Source organism: Salmo trutta, unplaced genomic scaffold (genome assembly GCF_901001165.1).
Source record: "Salmo trutta unplaced genomic scaffold, fSalTru1.1, whole genome shotgun sequence".
NCBI classification, from domain to species: Eukaryota; Metazoa; Chordata; class Actinopteri; order Salmoniformes; family Salmonidae; genus Salmo; species Salmo trutta.
Genome location: NW_021822565.1, coordinates 304,077 through 320,221, shown reverse-complemented (window position 1 = coordinate 320,221; position 16,145 = coordinate 304,077). Strand labels below are relative to the sequence as shown.

The 16,145-nt window shown below is 46.0% G+C and overlaps 1 protein-coding gene across 1 annotated transcript in view; it reads left to right on the top strand.

Moving 5' to 3' along the window:
• The window catches only part of anpepa (alanyl (membrane) aminopeptidase a), a 92,308-nt gene that overhangs the window by 55,076 nt on the left and 21,087 nt on the right, over positions 1–16,145 (top strand). The window contains exons 6-11 of the mRNA XM_029744178.1: positions 966–1,120; positions 4,386–4,499; positions 5,358–5,501; positions 10,046–10,111; positions 13,832–13,897; positions 14,570–14,745. Coding sequence (XP_029600038.1) covers positions 966–1,120; positions 4,386–4,499; positions 5,358–5,501; positions 10,046–10,111; positions 13,832–13,897; positions 14,570–14,745 — 721 coding nt within the window. The remainder of the gene's footprint in view (positions 1–965; positions 1,121–4,385; positions 4,500–5,357; positions 5,502–10,045; positions 10,112–13,831; positions 13,898–14,569; positions 14,746–16,145) is intronic.

The window sequence follows — 16,145 nt, the reverse complement described above, 5'->3', positions numbered from 1 at the left end:
TTAGCATTCAGACCTGTCAGGTAAGTTAGCTTAGCATTCAGACCTGTCAGGTAAATTAGCTTTGTATTCAGACCTCAGGTAAGTTAGCTTTGCATTCAGACCTGTCAGGTAAGTTAGCTTAGCATTCAGACCTGTCAGGTAAGTTAGCTTAGCATTCAGACCTTTCAGGTAAGTTAGCTTAGCATTCAGACCTGTCAGGTAAGTTAGCATAGCATTCAGACCTGTCAGATAAGTTAGCTTAGCATTCAGACCTGTCAGGTATGTTAGCTTTGTATTCACACCTGTCAGGTAAGTAAGCTTTGTATTCACACCTGTCAGGTAAGTTAGCTTAGCATTCAGAACTGTCAGCTAAGTTAGCTTTGCATTCAGACCTGTCAGATAAGTTAGTTTTGCATTCAGACCTTTCAGGTAAGCTAGCTTAGCATTCAGACCTGTCAGGTAAGTTAGCTTAGCATTCAGACCTGTCAGGTGAGTTAGCTTTGCATTCAGACCTCTCAGGTGAGTTAGCTTAGCATTCAGACCTTTCAGGTAAGTTAGCTTAGCATTCAGACCTGTCAGGTAAGTTAGCTTAGCATTCAGACCTGTCAGGTGAGTTAGCTTTGCATTCAGACCTGTCAGGTGAGTTAGCTTTGCATTCAGACCTGTCAGGTGAGTTAGCTTTGCATTCAGACCTCAGGTGAGTTAGCTTTGTATTCAGACCTCTCAGGTGAGTAAGTTTTGCATTCAGACCTGTCAGGTAAGTTAGCTTAGCATTCAGACCTCAGGTCAATGAGTGCATGTATACACATGTAGGCCTACACTTAGAAGTATACTCTGTGAAACTAAGTCTCCTTAACAGATTGTTGCCTACGTTCCACATTGCTCCATATTCCCTATAAAGTGCACTAAGGCTCTGGTCAATAGTAGTGCACTATAAAGGGAATAGGGTACCATTTAGGTCTCCTTTATTGTCTTTTCCCCTGTAGACCAGATAGCTCTGCCTGACTTCAGTGCCGGAGCCATGGAGAACTGGGGTCTGATCACCTACAGAGAGACAGCCCTCCTGTACGATCCAGCCAGCTCCTCTGTTGGAAACAAAGAGACAGTCTTGACTGTGGTGGCTCACGAACTGGCTCATATGGTAGTGTGCTCTATGACATCCCTGTACTTCCTGTCCGACCTATGACGTCTCTGTGCTGCCTGTCCAACCTATTACATCCCTGTACTTCCTGTCCAACCTATGACATTACTTTCAAGTCAAATCAAATCAATTTTATTGGTCACATACACATGGTTAGCAGATGTTAATGTGAGTGTAGCGAAATGCTTGTGCTTCTAGTTCCGGCCATGCAGTAATATCTAACATGTAATCTAACAATTTCACAACAACTACTTTATACACACAAGTGTAAAGGAATGAATAAGAATATGTACATATAAATATATGGATGAGCGATGGCCGAACGGCATAGGCAAGATGCAGTAGATGGTATAGAGTACAGTATATACATATGAAATGAGTAATGAAAACATACAAAGCGGCATTGTTTAAAGTGGCTAGTGATACATTTAATTACTTCTAGATAACAAGACTTCCTGTCCAACCAATGACATTACTGTACTTCCTGTCCAACCTTTGACATCACATCCTGCATGGAGAAACATTGCTCGGGAGGATGACTAAGGTCCACAACATGAGCTCCAGGTAGCGTAGCGGTTAGAGCACAGATAGAACTATGAGGCCGATATTTCACCAGATGTATAAATGTGAAGCATCCGCTTGGCGTTTCCACTCACTACCAAATAATATGGTGGTAGAGTAGTAGTAGTAGTAGTAGTAGTAGTAGTAGTGGTAGTAGTAGTATTAGTGTGTAGTAGTAGTAGTGGTAGTAGTGGTAGTAGTAGTAGTGGTGGTGGCGGTGGCGGCGGCACAGACAGAACAATGAGACCGATATTTCACCAGATGTATAAATGTGAAGCATCCGCTTGGCGTTTCCACTCACTACCAAATAATATGGTGGTAGAGTAGTATGTAGTAGTAGTAGTAGTAGTAGTAGTGGTAGTAGTGTGTAGTAGTAGCACAGATAGAACAATATGGTAGTGAGAGGAAGCCCATTTGCCTGCGGTGGGAGAAGTGGATTTTGGCCAGACATTCTGCTAATTTTGTCATCGATTTAAACATTTAATCTCAAAACAATATTTTTGTTCTCAAAACTAGATTATGTTACTAACAGAGTGGACTAAGTTTAGACTTTACTCTTTGCCAAAGCTTTAAAAAATGTACTTGTTTAGAAGGAATGCAAAGGCAAAGTGAGTTATTGCACACGCCCACTTCACAGAGAAGGCGTTCCCTAACGGAAATATGCAAATACATGCTAGAACGCGCCAATAGGATCTCGCTAGCTCCTGCTTGGCTCTGCCCACCTCCTTGCTTGTTCTGCCCACTATGACTAATTGCTTCCCATTTGAAATAACGGGCTGTGGTCTATCTTGGTTTAGATATTAAAATCTTTGGTTAGAGTTTTGGGTTAGTAACTGGCATGTGGGCTAGTAACCAGCAGGTAGCCTAGTGGTTAGTGTTGGGCCAGTAACTGGCAGGTAACCTAGCGGTTAGAGCATTGGGCTAGTAACCGGCATGTGGGCTAGTAACCAGCAGGTATCCTAGTGGTTAGAGTGTTGGGCCAGTAACTGGCAGGTAGCCTAGTGGTTAGAGCATTGGGCCAGTAACCAGCAGGTAGCCTAGTGGTTAGAGCATTGGGCCAGTAACCAGCAGGTAGCCTAGTGGTTAGAGCATTGGGCCAGTAACCAGCAGGTAGCCTAGTGGTTAGAGCGTTGGGCCAGTAACCAGCAGGTAGCCTAGTGGTTAGAGCGTTGGGCCAGTAACCAGCAGGTAGCCTAGTGGTTAGAGCGTTGGGCCAGTAACAGCAGGTAGCCTAGTGGTTAGAGCGTTGGGCCAGTAACCAGCAGGTAGCCTAGTGGTTAGAGCGTTGGGCCAGTAACCAGCAGGTAGCCTAGTGGTTAGAGCGTTGGGCCAGTAACTGGCAGGTAGCATAGTGGTTAGAGCATTGGGCCAGTAACTGGCAGGTAGCATAGTGGTTAGAGCGTTGGGCCAGTAACTGGCAGGTAGCATAGTGGTTAGAGCGTTGGGCTAGTAACCAGCAGGTAGCCAAGTAGTTGGAGCGTTGGGCCAGTAACCAGCAGGTAGCCTAGTGGTTAGAGCGTTGGGCCAGTAACTGGCAGGTAGCATAGTGGTTAGAGCGTTGGGCCAGTAACTGGCAGGTAGCATAGTGGTTAGAGCGTTGGGCCAGTAACCAGCAGGTAGCCTAGTGGTTAGAGCGTTGGGCTAGTAACCAGCAGGTAGCCTAGTGGTTAGAGTGTTGGGCCAGTAACCAGCAGGTAGCCTAGTGGTTAGAGCGTTGGGCCAGTAACCAGCAGGTAGCCTAGTGGTTAGAGCGTTGGGCTAGTAACCAGCAGGTAGCCTAGTGGTTAGAGTGTTGGGCCAGTAACCAGCAGGTAGCCTAGTGGTTAGAGTGTTGGGCCAGTTACCAGCAGGTAGCCTAGTGGTTAGGGTGTTGGGCCAGTAACCAGCAGGTAGCCTAGTGGTTAGAGCGTTGGGCCAGTAACCAGCAGGTAGCCTAGTGGTTAGAGCGTTGGTCCAGTAACCGGCAGGTAGCCTAGTGGTTATAGCGTTGGGCCAGTAACCGGCAGGTAGCCTAGTGGTTAGAGGGTTGGGCCAGTAACCGGCAGGTAGCCTAGTGGTTAGAGGGTTGGGCCAGTAACCGGCAGGTAGCCTAGTGGTTAGAGGGTTGGGCCAGTAACCGGCAGGTAGCCTAGTGGTTAGAGTGTTGGGCCAGTAACCAGCAGGTAGCCTAGTGGTTAGAGGCAGGTAGCCTAGTGGTTAGATTGTTGGGCCAGCAGGTAGCCTAGTGGTTAGAGCGTTGGGCCAGCAGGTTGCCTAGTGGTTAGAGCATTGAGCCAGTAACCGAAAGGTCTCTTGTTCAAATCCCCAAGCTGACAAGGTGAACATTCTGTCGATGTGCCCTTAAGCAAGGCACTTAATCCTAATTGCTCCAGGATCGCCGTTGATCCTGGCAGACCTTGGCCTTGACCACATTCTCCTAGGGTGTCTCAGGGTGAGTTGGGGGAATCAAATCAAATGTTTTGGTCACAAGCAGCGAATACAACAGGTGGTGAATTTACAATGAAATGCAAAAAAAAAAAAAAAATCCAATTCACATCTTTGTATTAATATGTACTTGTATATGCGTGAAAAAGGACCAATACAAGTACCCACCTAATTATTAATATTGGTCAGAGCTGGCCAAAGGTAATGCACTGCTTCATAGGGTATAGGTGGCCATTTTGTATGTGATTGTTCCCTAAGTGTGACATGTTCCTGTGTCCAGTGGTTTGGCAACCTGGTGACTCTGAGATGGTGGAATGACCTGTGGCTGAACGAGGGCTTTGCCTCCTACGTCGAGTATCTTGGAGCTGACTACGCTGAACCCACCTGGAACATAGTAAGACTGATCACCCTTAAAGGAGGATTAATCTGGTCATATAGAATACAGTAAGACTGATCACTCTTACAGGAGGATTAATCTGAGTACAGTAAGACTGATCACCCTTACAGGAGGATTACTCTGATCATATAGAGTACAGTAAGACTGATCACCCTTACAGGAGGATTAATCAGATTATATAGAGTACAGTAAGACTGATCACCCTTACAGGAGGATTACTGTGATCATATAGAGTACAGTAAGACTGATCACCCTTACAGGAGGATTAATCAGATCATATAGAGTACAGTAAGACTGATCACCCTTACAGGAGGATTACTGTGATCATATAGAGTACAGTAAGACTGATCACCCTTACAGGAGGATTAATCTGATCATATAGAGTACAGTAAGACTGATCACCCTTACAGGAGGATTAATCAGATCATATAGAGTACAGTAAGACTGATCACCCTTACAGGAGGATTACTCTGATCATATAGAGTACAGTAAGACTGATCACCCTTACAGGAGGATTACTCTGATCATGTAGAGTACAGTAAGACTGATCACCCTTACAGGAGGATTAATCTGAGTACAGTAAGACTGATCACCCTTACAGGAGGATTACTCTGATTATATAGAGTACAGTAAGACTGATCACTCTTACAGGAGGATTACTCGGATCATATAGAGTACAGTAAGACTGATCACCCTTACAGGAGGATTAATCTGAGTACAGTAAGACTGATCACTCTTACAGGAGGATTACTCAGATCATATAGAGTACAGTAAGACTGATCACCCTTACAGGAGGATTACTCAGATCATATAGAGTACAGTTAGACTGATCTCGTTCCCTGTCTCTCTCCCTAGAAAGAGCTGATCATCCTGTATGAGGTCCACAAGGTGTTTGCTGTGGACGCCCTGGCCTCGTCTCATCCTCTGTCCCGCAAAGAGGAGGAAGTCAACCGGCCTGACGAGATCAGTGAGATGTTCAACACCATCTCCTACAGCAAGGTTCTCTATGGTTCTCCATGTTCTAGACCATCTCCTACAGCAAGGTTTTATATGGTTCTCCATGTTTTAGGCCATCTTCTACGTCAAAGTTCTCCATGGTTCTCCATGTTCTAGACCATCTCCTACAGCAAGGTTCTCTGTGGTTCTCCATGTTCTAGACCATCTCCTACAGCAAGGTTCTCTGTGGTTCTCAACGTTTTAGACCAGAGGAAAGCATGCCTCCTACCCCTTCCCATCCCACTCAGAAACGGATCAGTGCCCCTCCCACCATCCATCCCTCGATTCAACCAATCACACCCTCCCTCCCACCATCCATCCCTCGATTCAACCAATCACACCCTCCCTCCCACCATCCATCCCTCGATTCAACCAATCACACCCTCCCTCCCACCATCCATCCCTCGATTCAACCAATCACACCCTCCCTCCCCCACAATGACCAGAGACCGCCCCCGTACCACACCTTCCCCCCGTACCGCACCTCCCCCCCGTACCACACCTTACCCCCCGTACCGCACCTTCCCCCCCGTACCGCACCTTCCCCCCCTTGTACCGCACCTTCCCCCCCTCGTACCGCACCTTCCCCCCCTCGTACCACACCACACCTTCCCCCCCTCGTACCACACTACACCTTCCCCGAGAGGTTGAAAATGTCAGTGAAGACACTTGCCAGTTGGTCAGCGCATGCTCGCAGTACACATCCTAGTAATTCGTCTGGCCCAACGGCCTTGTGAATCTTGACCTGTTTAAAGGTCTTACTCACATCGGCTGCTGAGAGCGTGATCACACAATCTTCCGGAACAGCTGGTGCTCTCATGCATGTTTCAGTGTTATTTGCCTCGAAGCGAGCATAGAAGTAGTTTAGCTCGTCTGGTAGGCTTGTGTCACTGGGCAGCTCTCGGCTGTGCTTCCCTTCGTAGGCTGTAATTGTTTGCAAGCCCTGCCACATCCGACGAGCATCAGAGCCGGTGTCGTACGATTCGATCTTAGTCCTGTATTGACGCTTTGCTTGTTTGATGGTTTGTCGGAAGGCGTAGCGGGATTTCTTATAAGCTTCCGGGTTAGAGTCCCGCTCCTTGAAAGCGGCAGCTCTAGCCTTTAGCTCAGTGCGGATGTTGCCTGTAATCCATGGCTTCTGGTTGGGGTATGTACGTACGGGCACTTTGGGGACGACGTCATCGATGCACTTATTGATGAAGCCAATGACTGATGTGGTATACTCCTCAATGCCATCGGAAGAATCCCGGAACACACTCTGTGCTAGCAAAACAGTCCTGTAGCTTAGCATCTGCTTCATCCTGAGTGGCGCAGTGGTCCAAGACACTGCATCTCAGTATAAGAGATGTGTTACGCACGCCTCTAGAAAGAGGGAACGCAACACCCTGCTACAACTTAACTCTCCGTGGTGTGAAAAAGGTAGGGAAGTGTAGGTGTGAGCAAGGATGACAAATAGGCAGAGAATACCGTTAACAGGGAATTTATTCCTTCACACGGTACGTTTGGGGAAAAGGGGCTGGACGGAACCAAAGCAAAGAAACTAAATATCAAAGCCCCCTCTCCTACCTTACCTGCCTACCCACTACTTACCTATCTAGCACCACCTGGTGCACTAACCAAAATACAGGGGATGGTCCGCCCAGGTCTTTCCTAGTGTGTATAGACAATAAATTACTACGGGTATATGTATGCCCGCGGGCCTCTTGCCTAAGCACTCCCTAGGTGCCTTCCCCTTCCCCCCTGGGAACAAATGAAACAGAATATTCCAAATGATTTCACAACAAACTGAGAAAACAACTAACTCAGGACATTAAAGAAGCTCTCTCTCTCTGAGCAACAAACTAACACAGAACATAATCAGGTTTCTCAGCAACAACTAAGTACATACCAAATTCTCTTTCTGAGAAACAACCAACATATATATATAACCCTCTGCCATCAACCTCCTCTCTCAGCAAATATCTCGATGCAATCATCTCTTTTTCTCCCCTGAGCAACAGCACACTGGCTTATATAGCTTTAGGTGGGGTTGTTAATTGGAGACAGCTGTGTACTGACGAGGGGGCGGGGTCAGCTCTCCAATCCGCAATGGGGCCGACCAATCAGCTGCTTGGAGAACTTCAGGAAGCCATTACCTGAAACACAAACTACAACACAGAAACTGGGGAACGTAACAAGATGTCACTGCAGTACCTGGTTTGAGTCCAGGCTGCATCACATCTGGCTGTGATTGGGAGTCCCATAGGGCGGCGCACAATTGGCCCAGAGTCGTCCGGGTTTTGCCGGGGTAGGCCGTCATTGTAAATACGAATTTGTTCTTAACTGACTACCCTAGTTAAATAAAGGTTAAATAAAAAAAATACATTTAAAATATCTGACCACTTTTTTATTGATCTAGTCACTGGTGATTCCTGCTTTAATTATTGCTTGTAAGAAGGAATCACGAGGATAGAATTATGGTCAGATTTGCCAAATGGAGGGCGAAGGAGAGCTTTCTATGCGTCTCTGTGTGTGGAGTAAAGGTGGTCTACAGTTTTTCCCCTCTGGTTGCACATTTAACATGCTGGTAGAAATGTTGTAAAACGGATTTAAGTTTCCCTGCATTAAAGTCCCCGGCCACTAGGAGTGCTGCCTCTGGGTGAACGTTTTCTTGTTTGCTTACGGCGGAATACAGCTCATTCAATGCTGTCTTAGTGCCAACCTCTGACTGTGGTGGTATGTAAACAGCTACGAAAAAAACTGATGAAAACTCTCTTGGTAGGTAGTGTGGTCTACAGCTTATCATGAGATACTCAACCTCAGGCAAGCAATAGCTCGAGACTTCCTTAGATATCGCGCACCAGCTGTTATTTACAAAAATACATAGTCCGCCGCCCCTTGTCTTACCAGACGCCGCTGTTCTATCCTGCCGGTGCAGCATATAACCAGCCAGCTGTATGTTGACAGTGTCATCATTCAGCCACAACTCCGTGAAGCATAAGATATTACAGTTTTGAATGTCCCGCTGGTAGGATAATCTTCCGCGTAGGTCATCTATTTTATTCTCCAAAGATTAGCACATTTGCTAGCAGAACGGAAGGAAGTGGGGGTTTATTCGATCGCCTATGATTTCTCAGAAGGCAGCCCGCCCTCCGGCGCCTTTTTCTCCGCCTTCTCTTCACGCAAATCACGGGGATCTGGGCCTGTTCCCGAATAAAGCAGTATATCATTCGCATCGGGCACGTCAGACTGTTAAAGGAAAAAAAGGTATCTGCCAGTCCGTGGTGAGTAATCGCAGTCCTGATGTCTAGAAGGATTCTGCCAGTCCGTGGTGAGTAATAACAGTCCTGATGTCTAGAAGGATTCTGCCAGTCCGTGGTGAGTAATCACAGTCCTGATGTCTAGAAGGATTCTGCCAGTCCGTGGTGAGTAATCACAGTCCTGATGTCCAGGAGCTTTTCGGTCATAAGATGTACAAAAATAAGTTACAAAATGTGTTACGAACAATGCTAATAAACAAACAAAAACACAATCGGTTGGGGACAGGTAAAATGTCAGCCTTCTTCTCCGGCGCCATTGTTACAAATTCAGAGTTGTTATAGAAACGGGGGTGGCTTGGTGTGGATTTACAATCGGAGCTGTTCCTATAGAAAAGGGGGTGGCTTGGTGTGGATTTACAATCGGAGCTGTTCCTATAGAAACGGAAAATCTTTGATTAATTTTGGTTCAGATTCAGTAGTCGCTATATCAGCTAATTGATCATTCATTCTCAGCTTGCTGGCCAGTAAACAACTTGAATGACTACAATGGAAGTCTATCTCGATTGATTGGCAAATTCTGCTCTCTGTCCAATCAGTAAATGAAGTTGTCTTGACATTGGAAAGAGTAATAGCTACCTAGTGGAATAGAGTGTTTGTTGAGAAGGTAACACAGTTAACAAGATGTTCAACACCACCAACTACTGCAAGGTTTTTCTCTGTTCTAGACCACATAAATAACATGGACTGGTAGAGAGTATCTCACTGCAGAACACAAGCTGGGAGCTCCGTGGTTATACCTTCTCTCTGGTGTTGTAGGGAGGTTATACCTTCTCTCTGGTGTAGTAGGGAGGTTATACCTTCTCTCTGGTGTAGTAGGGAGGTTATACCTTCTCTCTGGTGTAGTAGGGAGGTTATACCTTCTCTCTGGTGGAGTAGGGAGGTTATACCTTCTCTCTGGTGGAGTAGGGAGGTTATACCTTCTCTCTGGTGGAGTAGGGATGTTATACCTTCTCTCTGGTGGAGTATGGAGGTTATACCTTCTCTCTGGTGGAGTAGGGAGGTTATACCTTCTCTCTGGTGGAGTAGGGAGGTTATACCTTCTCTCTGGTGGAGTAGGGAGGTTATACCTTCTCTCTGGTGGAGTAGGGAGGTTATACCTTCTCTCTGGTGGAGTAGGGAGCTCTGTGGTTATACCTTCTCTCTAGTGAAGAGGTCCCAGAATATTTCCTGATCTGACTGGAAAAAACATTTTAATCCAATGTGACTATGTTTTTCTCTTTCTCAAATCCTGTGTTCTCTTCCTCCCAGGGAGCTGCAGTTCTAAGGATGCTGTCTGACTTCCTGACAGAGCCCGTCTTCGCCAGAGGACTTAGTGTGAGTATAGTTACAGTATATTAACCAGAGGACTCACTGTGAGTATAGTATAGTTACAGTGTATTAACCAGAGGACTCACTGTGAGTATAGTTACAGTATATTAACCAGAGGACTCACTGTGAGTATATTTACAGTATATTAACCAGAGGACTCACTGTGAGTATAGTTACAGTATATTAACCAGAGGATTCACTGTGAGTATAGTTACAGTATGTTAACCAGAGGATTCACTGTGAGTATAGTTACAGTATGTTAACCAGAGGACTCACTGTGAGTATAGTTACAGTATATTAACCTGGGGACTCACTGTGAGTATAGTTACAGTATGTTAACCAGAGGACTCACTGTGAGTATAGTTACAGTGTATTAACCAGAGGACTCACTGTGAGCATAGTATAGTTACAGTATATTAACCAGAGGACTCACTGTGAGTATAGCTACAGTATATTACCCAGAGGACTCACTGTGAGTATAGTTACAGTACATTAACCAGAGGACTCACTGTGAGTATAGTATAGTTACAGTATATTAACCAGAGGACTCACTGTGAGTATAGTTACAGTATATTAACCAGAGGACTCACTGTGAGTATAGTTACAGTATATTAACCAGAGGACTCACTGTGAGTATAGTTACAGTATATTAACCAGAGGACTCACTGTGAGTATAGTATAGTTACAGTATGTTAACCAGAGGACTCACTGTGAGTATAGTTACAGTATATTAACCAGTGGACTCACTGTGAGTATAGTTACAGTGTATTAACCAGAGGACTCACTGTGAGTATAGTTACAGTACATTAACCAGAGGACTCACTGTGAGTATAGTTACAGTGTATTAACCAGAGGACTCACTGTGAGTATAGTTACAGTGTATTAACCAGAGGACTCACTGTGAGTATAGTTACAGTATATTAACCAGAGGACTCACTGTGAGTATAGTTACAGTATATTAACCAGAGGACTCACTGTGAGTATAGTATAGTTACAGTATGTTAACCAGAGGACTCACTGTGAGTATAGTTACAGTATATTAACCAGAGGACTCACTGTGAGTATAGTTACAGTATGCTAACAGTAAAGTAGTTAATATAACTACAGTAAACAGACCTTGTCTTAGTAACTACAGTAATCAGATCCTGTCTGAGTAACTACAGTACAGTAATCAGATCCTGTCTGAGTAACTACAGTAATCAGATCCTGTCTTAGCAACTACAGTACAGTAATCAGATCCTGTCTTAGTAACTACAGTAATCAGATCCTGTCTTAGTAACTATAGTAATCAGATCCTGTCTTAGTGACTACAGTAAACAGACCCTGTCTTAGTAACTACAGTAATCAGATCCTGTCTTAGTAACTACAGTAATCAGACCCTGTCTTAGTAACTACAGTACAGTATTCAGATCCTGTCTTAGTAACTACAGTAAACAGATCCTGTCTTAGTAACTACAGTAATCAGATCCTGTCTTAGTAACTACAGTACAGTAATCAGATCCTGTCTTAGTAACTACAGTACAGTAATCAGATCATGTCTTAGTAACTACAGTACAGTATTCAGATCCTGTCTTAGTAACTACAGTACAGTAAAGAGATCCTGTCTTAGTAACTGCAGTACAGTAAACAGACCCTGTCTTAGTAACTGCAGTACAGTAAACAGACCCTGTCTTAGTAACTACAGTATTCAGATCCTGTCTTAGTAACTACAGTACAGTATTCAGATCCTGTCTTAGTAACTACAGTAAACAGATCCTGTCTTAGTAACTACAGTACAGTAATCAGATCCTGTCTTAGTAACTACAGTACAGTAATTTGATCCTGTCTTAGTAACTACAGTAAACATATCCTGTCTTAGTAACTACAGTAAACAGATCCTGTCTTAGTAACTACATTACAGTAATCAGATCCTGTCTTAGTAACTACAGTACAGTAATCAGATCCTGTCTTAGTGACTACAGTACAGTAAACAGACCCTGTCTTACTAACTACAGTACAGTAAACAGACCCTGTCTTACTAACTACAGTAATCAGATCCTGTCTTAGTAACTACAGTACAGTATTCAGATCCTGTCTTAGTGACTACAGTATTCAGATCCTGTCTTAGTGACTACAGTACAGTATTCAGATCCTGTCTTAGTGACTGCAGTACAGTAAACATATCCTGTCTTAGTGACTACAGTATTCAGATCCTGTCTTAGTGACTACAGTAATCAGATCCTGTCTTAGTAACTACAGTATTCAGATCCTGTCTTAGTGACTGCAGTACAGTAATCAGATCCTGTCTTAGTGACTACAGTATTCAGATCCTGTCTTAGTGACTACAGTATTCAGATCCTGTCTTAGTGACTACAGTACAGTATTCAGATCCTGTCTTAGTAACTACAGTACAGTAATCAGATCCTGTCTTAGTGACTACAGTACAGTAATCAGATCCTGTCTTAGTGACTACAGTATTCAGATCCTGTCTTAGTGACTACAGTACAGTAAACAGATCCTGTCTTAGTGACTACAGTAATCAGATCCTGTCTTAGTGAGTACAGTACAGTATTCAGATCCTGTCTTAGTGACTGCAGTACAGTAAACAGATCCTGTCTTAGTGACTACAGTATTCAGATCCTGTCTTAGTGACTACAGTAATCAGATCCTGTCTTAGTAACTACAGTAATCAGATCCTGTCTTAGTGACTACAGTACAGTAATCAGATCCTGTCTTAGTAACTACAGTATTCAGATCCTGTCTTAGTAACTACAGTAATCAGATCCTGTCTTAGTAACTACAGTAATCAGATCCTGTCTTAGTAACTACAGTAATCAGATCCTGTCTTAGTAACTACAGCATTCAGATCCTGTCTTAGTGACTACAGTAAACAGACCCTGTCTTAGTGACTACAGTATTCAGATCCTGTCTTAGTGACTGCAGTAATCAGATCCTGTCTTAGTGACTGCAGTACAGTAATCAGATCCTGTCTTAGTGACTACAGTAAACAGACCCTGTCTTAGTGACTACAGTATTCAGATCCTGTCTTAGTGACTGCAGTAATCAGATCCTGTCTTAGTGACTACAGTAAACAGACCCTGTCTTAGTGACTACAGTAAACAGACCCTGTCTTAGTGACTATAGTAATCAGATCCTGTCTTAGTGACTACAGTAAACAGACCCTGTCTTAGTGACTACAGTAAACAGACCCTGTCTTAGTGACTACAGTAATCAGATCCTGTCTTAGTGACTACAGTAATCAGATCCTGTCTTAGTGAGTAACTGTAGAAGTCATCAGAGGTGGTCTACAGGATGTTGTTTAGGGGTCAGATGGGGTCAGTGGAGACAGCAGGGATTCAACCCACATCATGACACTTCCTCCTCCCTCTCTCTCTCTCTCTCTCTCTCTCCTCTCTCTCTCCCTCTCTCCCCCCCTCTCTCTCTCTCTCTCCTCCTCTTCCCTCTCCTCTCCCTCTCTCTCTCTCCTCTCTCTCCTCCCCTCTCTCCCCCTCTCTCTCTCCCCTCTCTCTCTCCCCTCTCTCTCTCTCTCTCTCTCCTCTCTCTCTCTCCTCCTCTCTCTCTCTCCCCTCTCTCTCTCTCCCCTCTCGCTCTCTCCCCTCTCTCTCTCCCCCTCTCGCTCTCTCCCCTCTCTCTCTCTCGCTCTCTCTCTCTCTCCTCTCTCCCCTCTCTCTCTCTCCCCCTCTCGCTCTCTCCCCTCTCTCTCTCTCTCCTCTCTCTCTCTCTCAGTCGTACCTGAATGAGTTTGCCTTCAACAACACAGTGTATTCAGATCTCTGGGATCATCTTCAGAAAGTAAGTCCTATTTTCTTATTGGGTGCCGTTGTCCTCTCTGTCATTAAATCAGTCTTGAACGACCATAGAGACGGTGCCGTTGTCCTCTCTGTCTTGAACGACCATAGAGACGGTGCCGTCGTCCTCTCTGTCTTGAACGACCATAGAGACGGTGCCGTCGTCCTCTCTCTGTCGTTAAATCAGTCTTGAACGACCATAGAGACGGTGCCGTTGTCCTCTCTGTCATTAAATCAGTCTTGAACGACCATAGAGACGGTGCCGTTGTCCTCTCTGTCATTAAATCAGTCTTGAACGACCATAGAGACGGTGCCGTCGTCCTCTCTCTGTCATTAAATCAGTCTTGAACGACCATAGAGACGGTGCCGTCGTCCTCTCTCTGTCATTAAATCAGTCTTGAACGACCATAGAGACGGTGCCGTCGTCCTCTCTCTGTCGTTAAATCAGTCTTGAACGACCATAGAGACGGTGCCGTTGTCCTCTCTGTCATTAAATCAGTCTTGAACGACCATAGAGACGGTGCCGTTGTCCTCTCTGTCGTTAAATCAGTCTTGAACGACCAGAGACGGCGCCGTTGTCCTCTCTGTCATTAAATCAGTCTTGAACGACCAGAGACGGTGCCGTTGTCCTCTCTCTGTCTGTTAAGGTGTTTTTGTGTGTTCCATCCTCTGAAAGGCAGTCCTCACCACTCCAGGCATGAGTCTACCTCACACGGTGCACGACATCATGAACCGCTGGATCCTTCAGATGGGCTTCCCGGTGGTTACCATAGATACGGCCACGGGACACATTACCCAGAAGCACTTCCTCCTGGACCCTGACTCTGTAGTGGACAGACCTTCTCCGTACAAGTAAATATTGTTCTTGATCTCTGTTGTGTGATGCTGTTTTACCACAGACCAGGTCGCGTAGAGGTTAAGAGCGTTGGGCCAGTGACCCAAAGGTCGCTAGCTGTAATCCCCGAGCCGGGAAGGTGGAAGAATCCGCCGTTCTGCCCTTGAGCAAGGCCGTTAACCCCCAACGTCAAGGCAGTTAACCCCCAACGTCAAGGCAGTTAACCCCCAACGTCAAGGCAGTTAACCCCCAACGTCAAGGCAGTTAACCCCCAACGTCAAGGCAGTTAAGCCCCAACGTCAAGGCAGTTAACCCCCAACGTCAAGGCCGTTAAGCCCCAACAGCAAGGCAATAGGTTAACCCCCCAACGTCAAGGCAATATGTTAACCCCCCAACGTCAAGGCAATAGGTTAACCCCCCAGCAGCAAGGCAATAGGTTAACCCCCAACAGCTGCTCCATGGGCTCCGATGACGTGAACGTTGGTTAAGGCAGCCCCCTGCACCTCTCTGATTCAGAGGGTTAAATGAGGAAGACACATTTCGGTTAAATACATTCAGATGTGCAACTGACTAGGTTTCCCCTTTCCCTAATGTAATATAATATAATGTAATGTGTGTTGAAGTCTCGCCCTACGAGGTCTGGAGTACTGCTGGTTTTCTGCTCTACCTGATAATTGGTGTCCCAAGTCACTTCCTCATTAGAGGAGAAGAATGAAAAGGCAGTGAAACAAGCCTCGAGGTCCAGATTAGACACTGAGGGCCAGCCGTAGACACTGAGGGCCGGCCGTAGACACTGAGGGCCGGCCGTAGACACTCTAATTAGAGGGAGGGGTTAGGGAGGGGTTAGGGAGGGGTTAGTGCAGCCTGGGGTTAGGGAGGGGTTAGTGCAGCCTGGGGTTAGGGAGGGGTTATTATAGCCTGGGGTTAGGGAGGGGTTAGGGAGAGGTTAGTGCAGCCTGGGGTTAGGGAGGGGTTAGGGAGGGGTTAGTGCAGCCTGGGGTTAGGGAGGGGTTAGGGAGGGGTTAGTATAGCCTGGGGTTAGGGAGGGGTTAGTGCAGCCTGGGGTTAGGGAGGGGTTAGGGAGGGGTTAGTGCAGCCTGGTGTTAGGGAGGGGTTAGGGAGGGGTTATTATAGCCTGGGGTTAGGGAGGAGTTAGTGCAGCCTGGGGTTAGGGAGGGGTTAGGGAGGGGTTAGTATAGCCTGGGGTTAGGGAGGGGTTAGTGCAGCCTGGGGTTAGGGAGGGGTTAGGGAGGGGTTAGTATAGCCTGGGGTTAGGGAGGGGTTAGTATAGAATGGGGTTAGGGAGGGGTCAGGGAGGGGTTAGTATAGCCTGGGGTCAGGGAGGGGTTAGTGCAGCCTGGGGTTAGGGAGGGGTTAGGGAGGGGTTAGTATAGCCTGGGGTTAGGGAGGGGTTAGT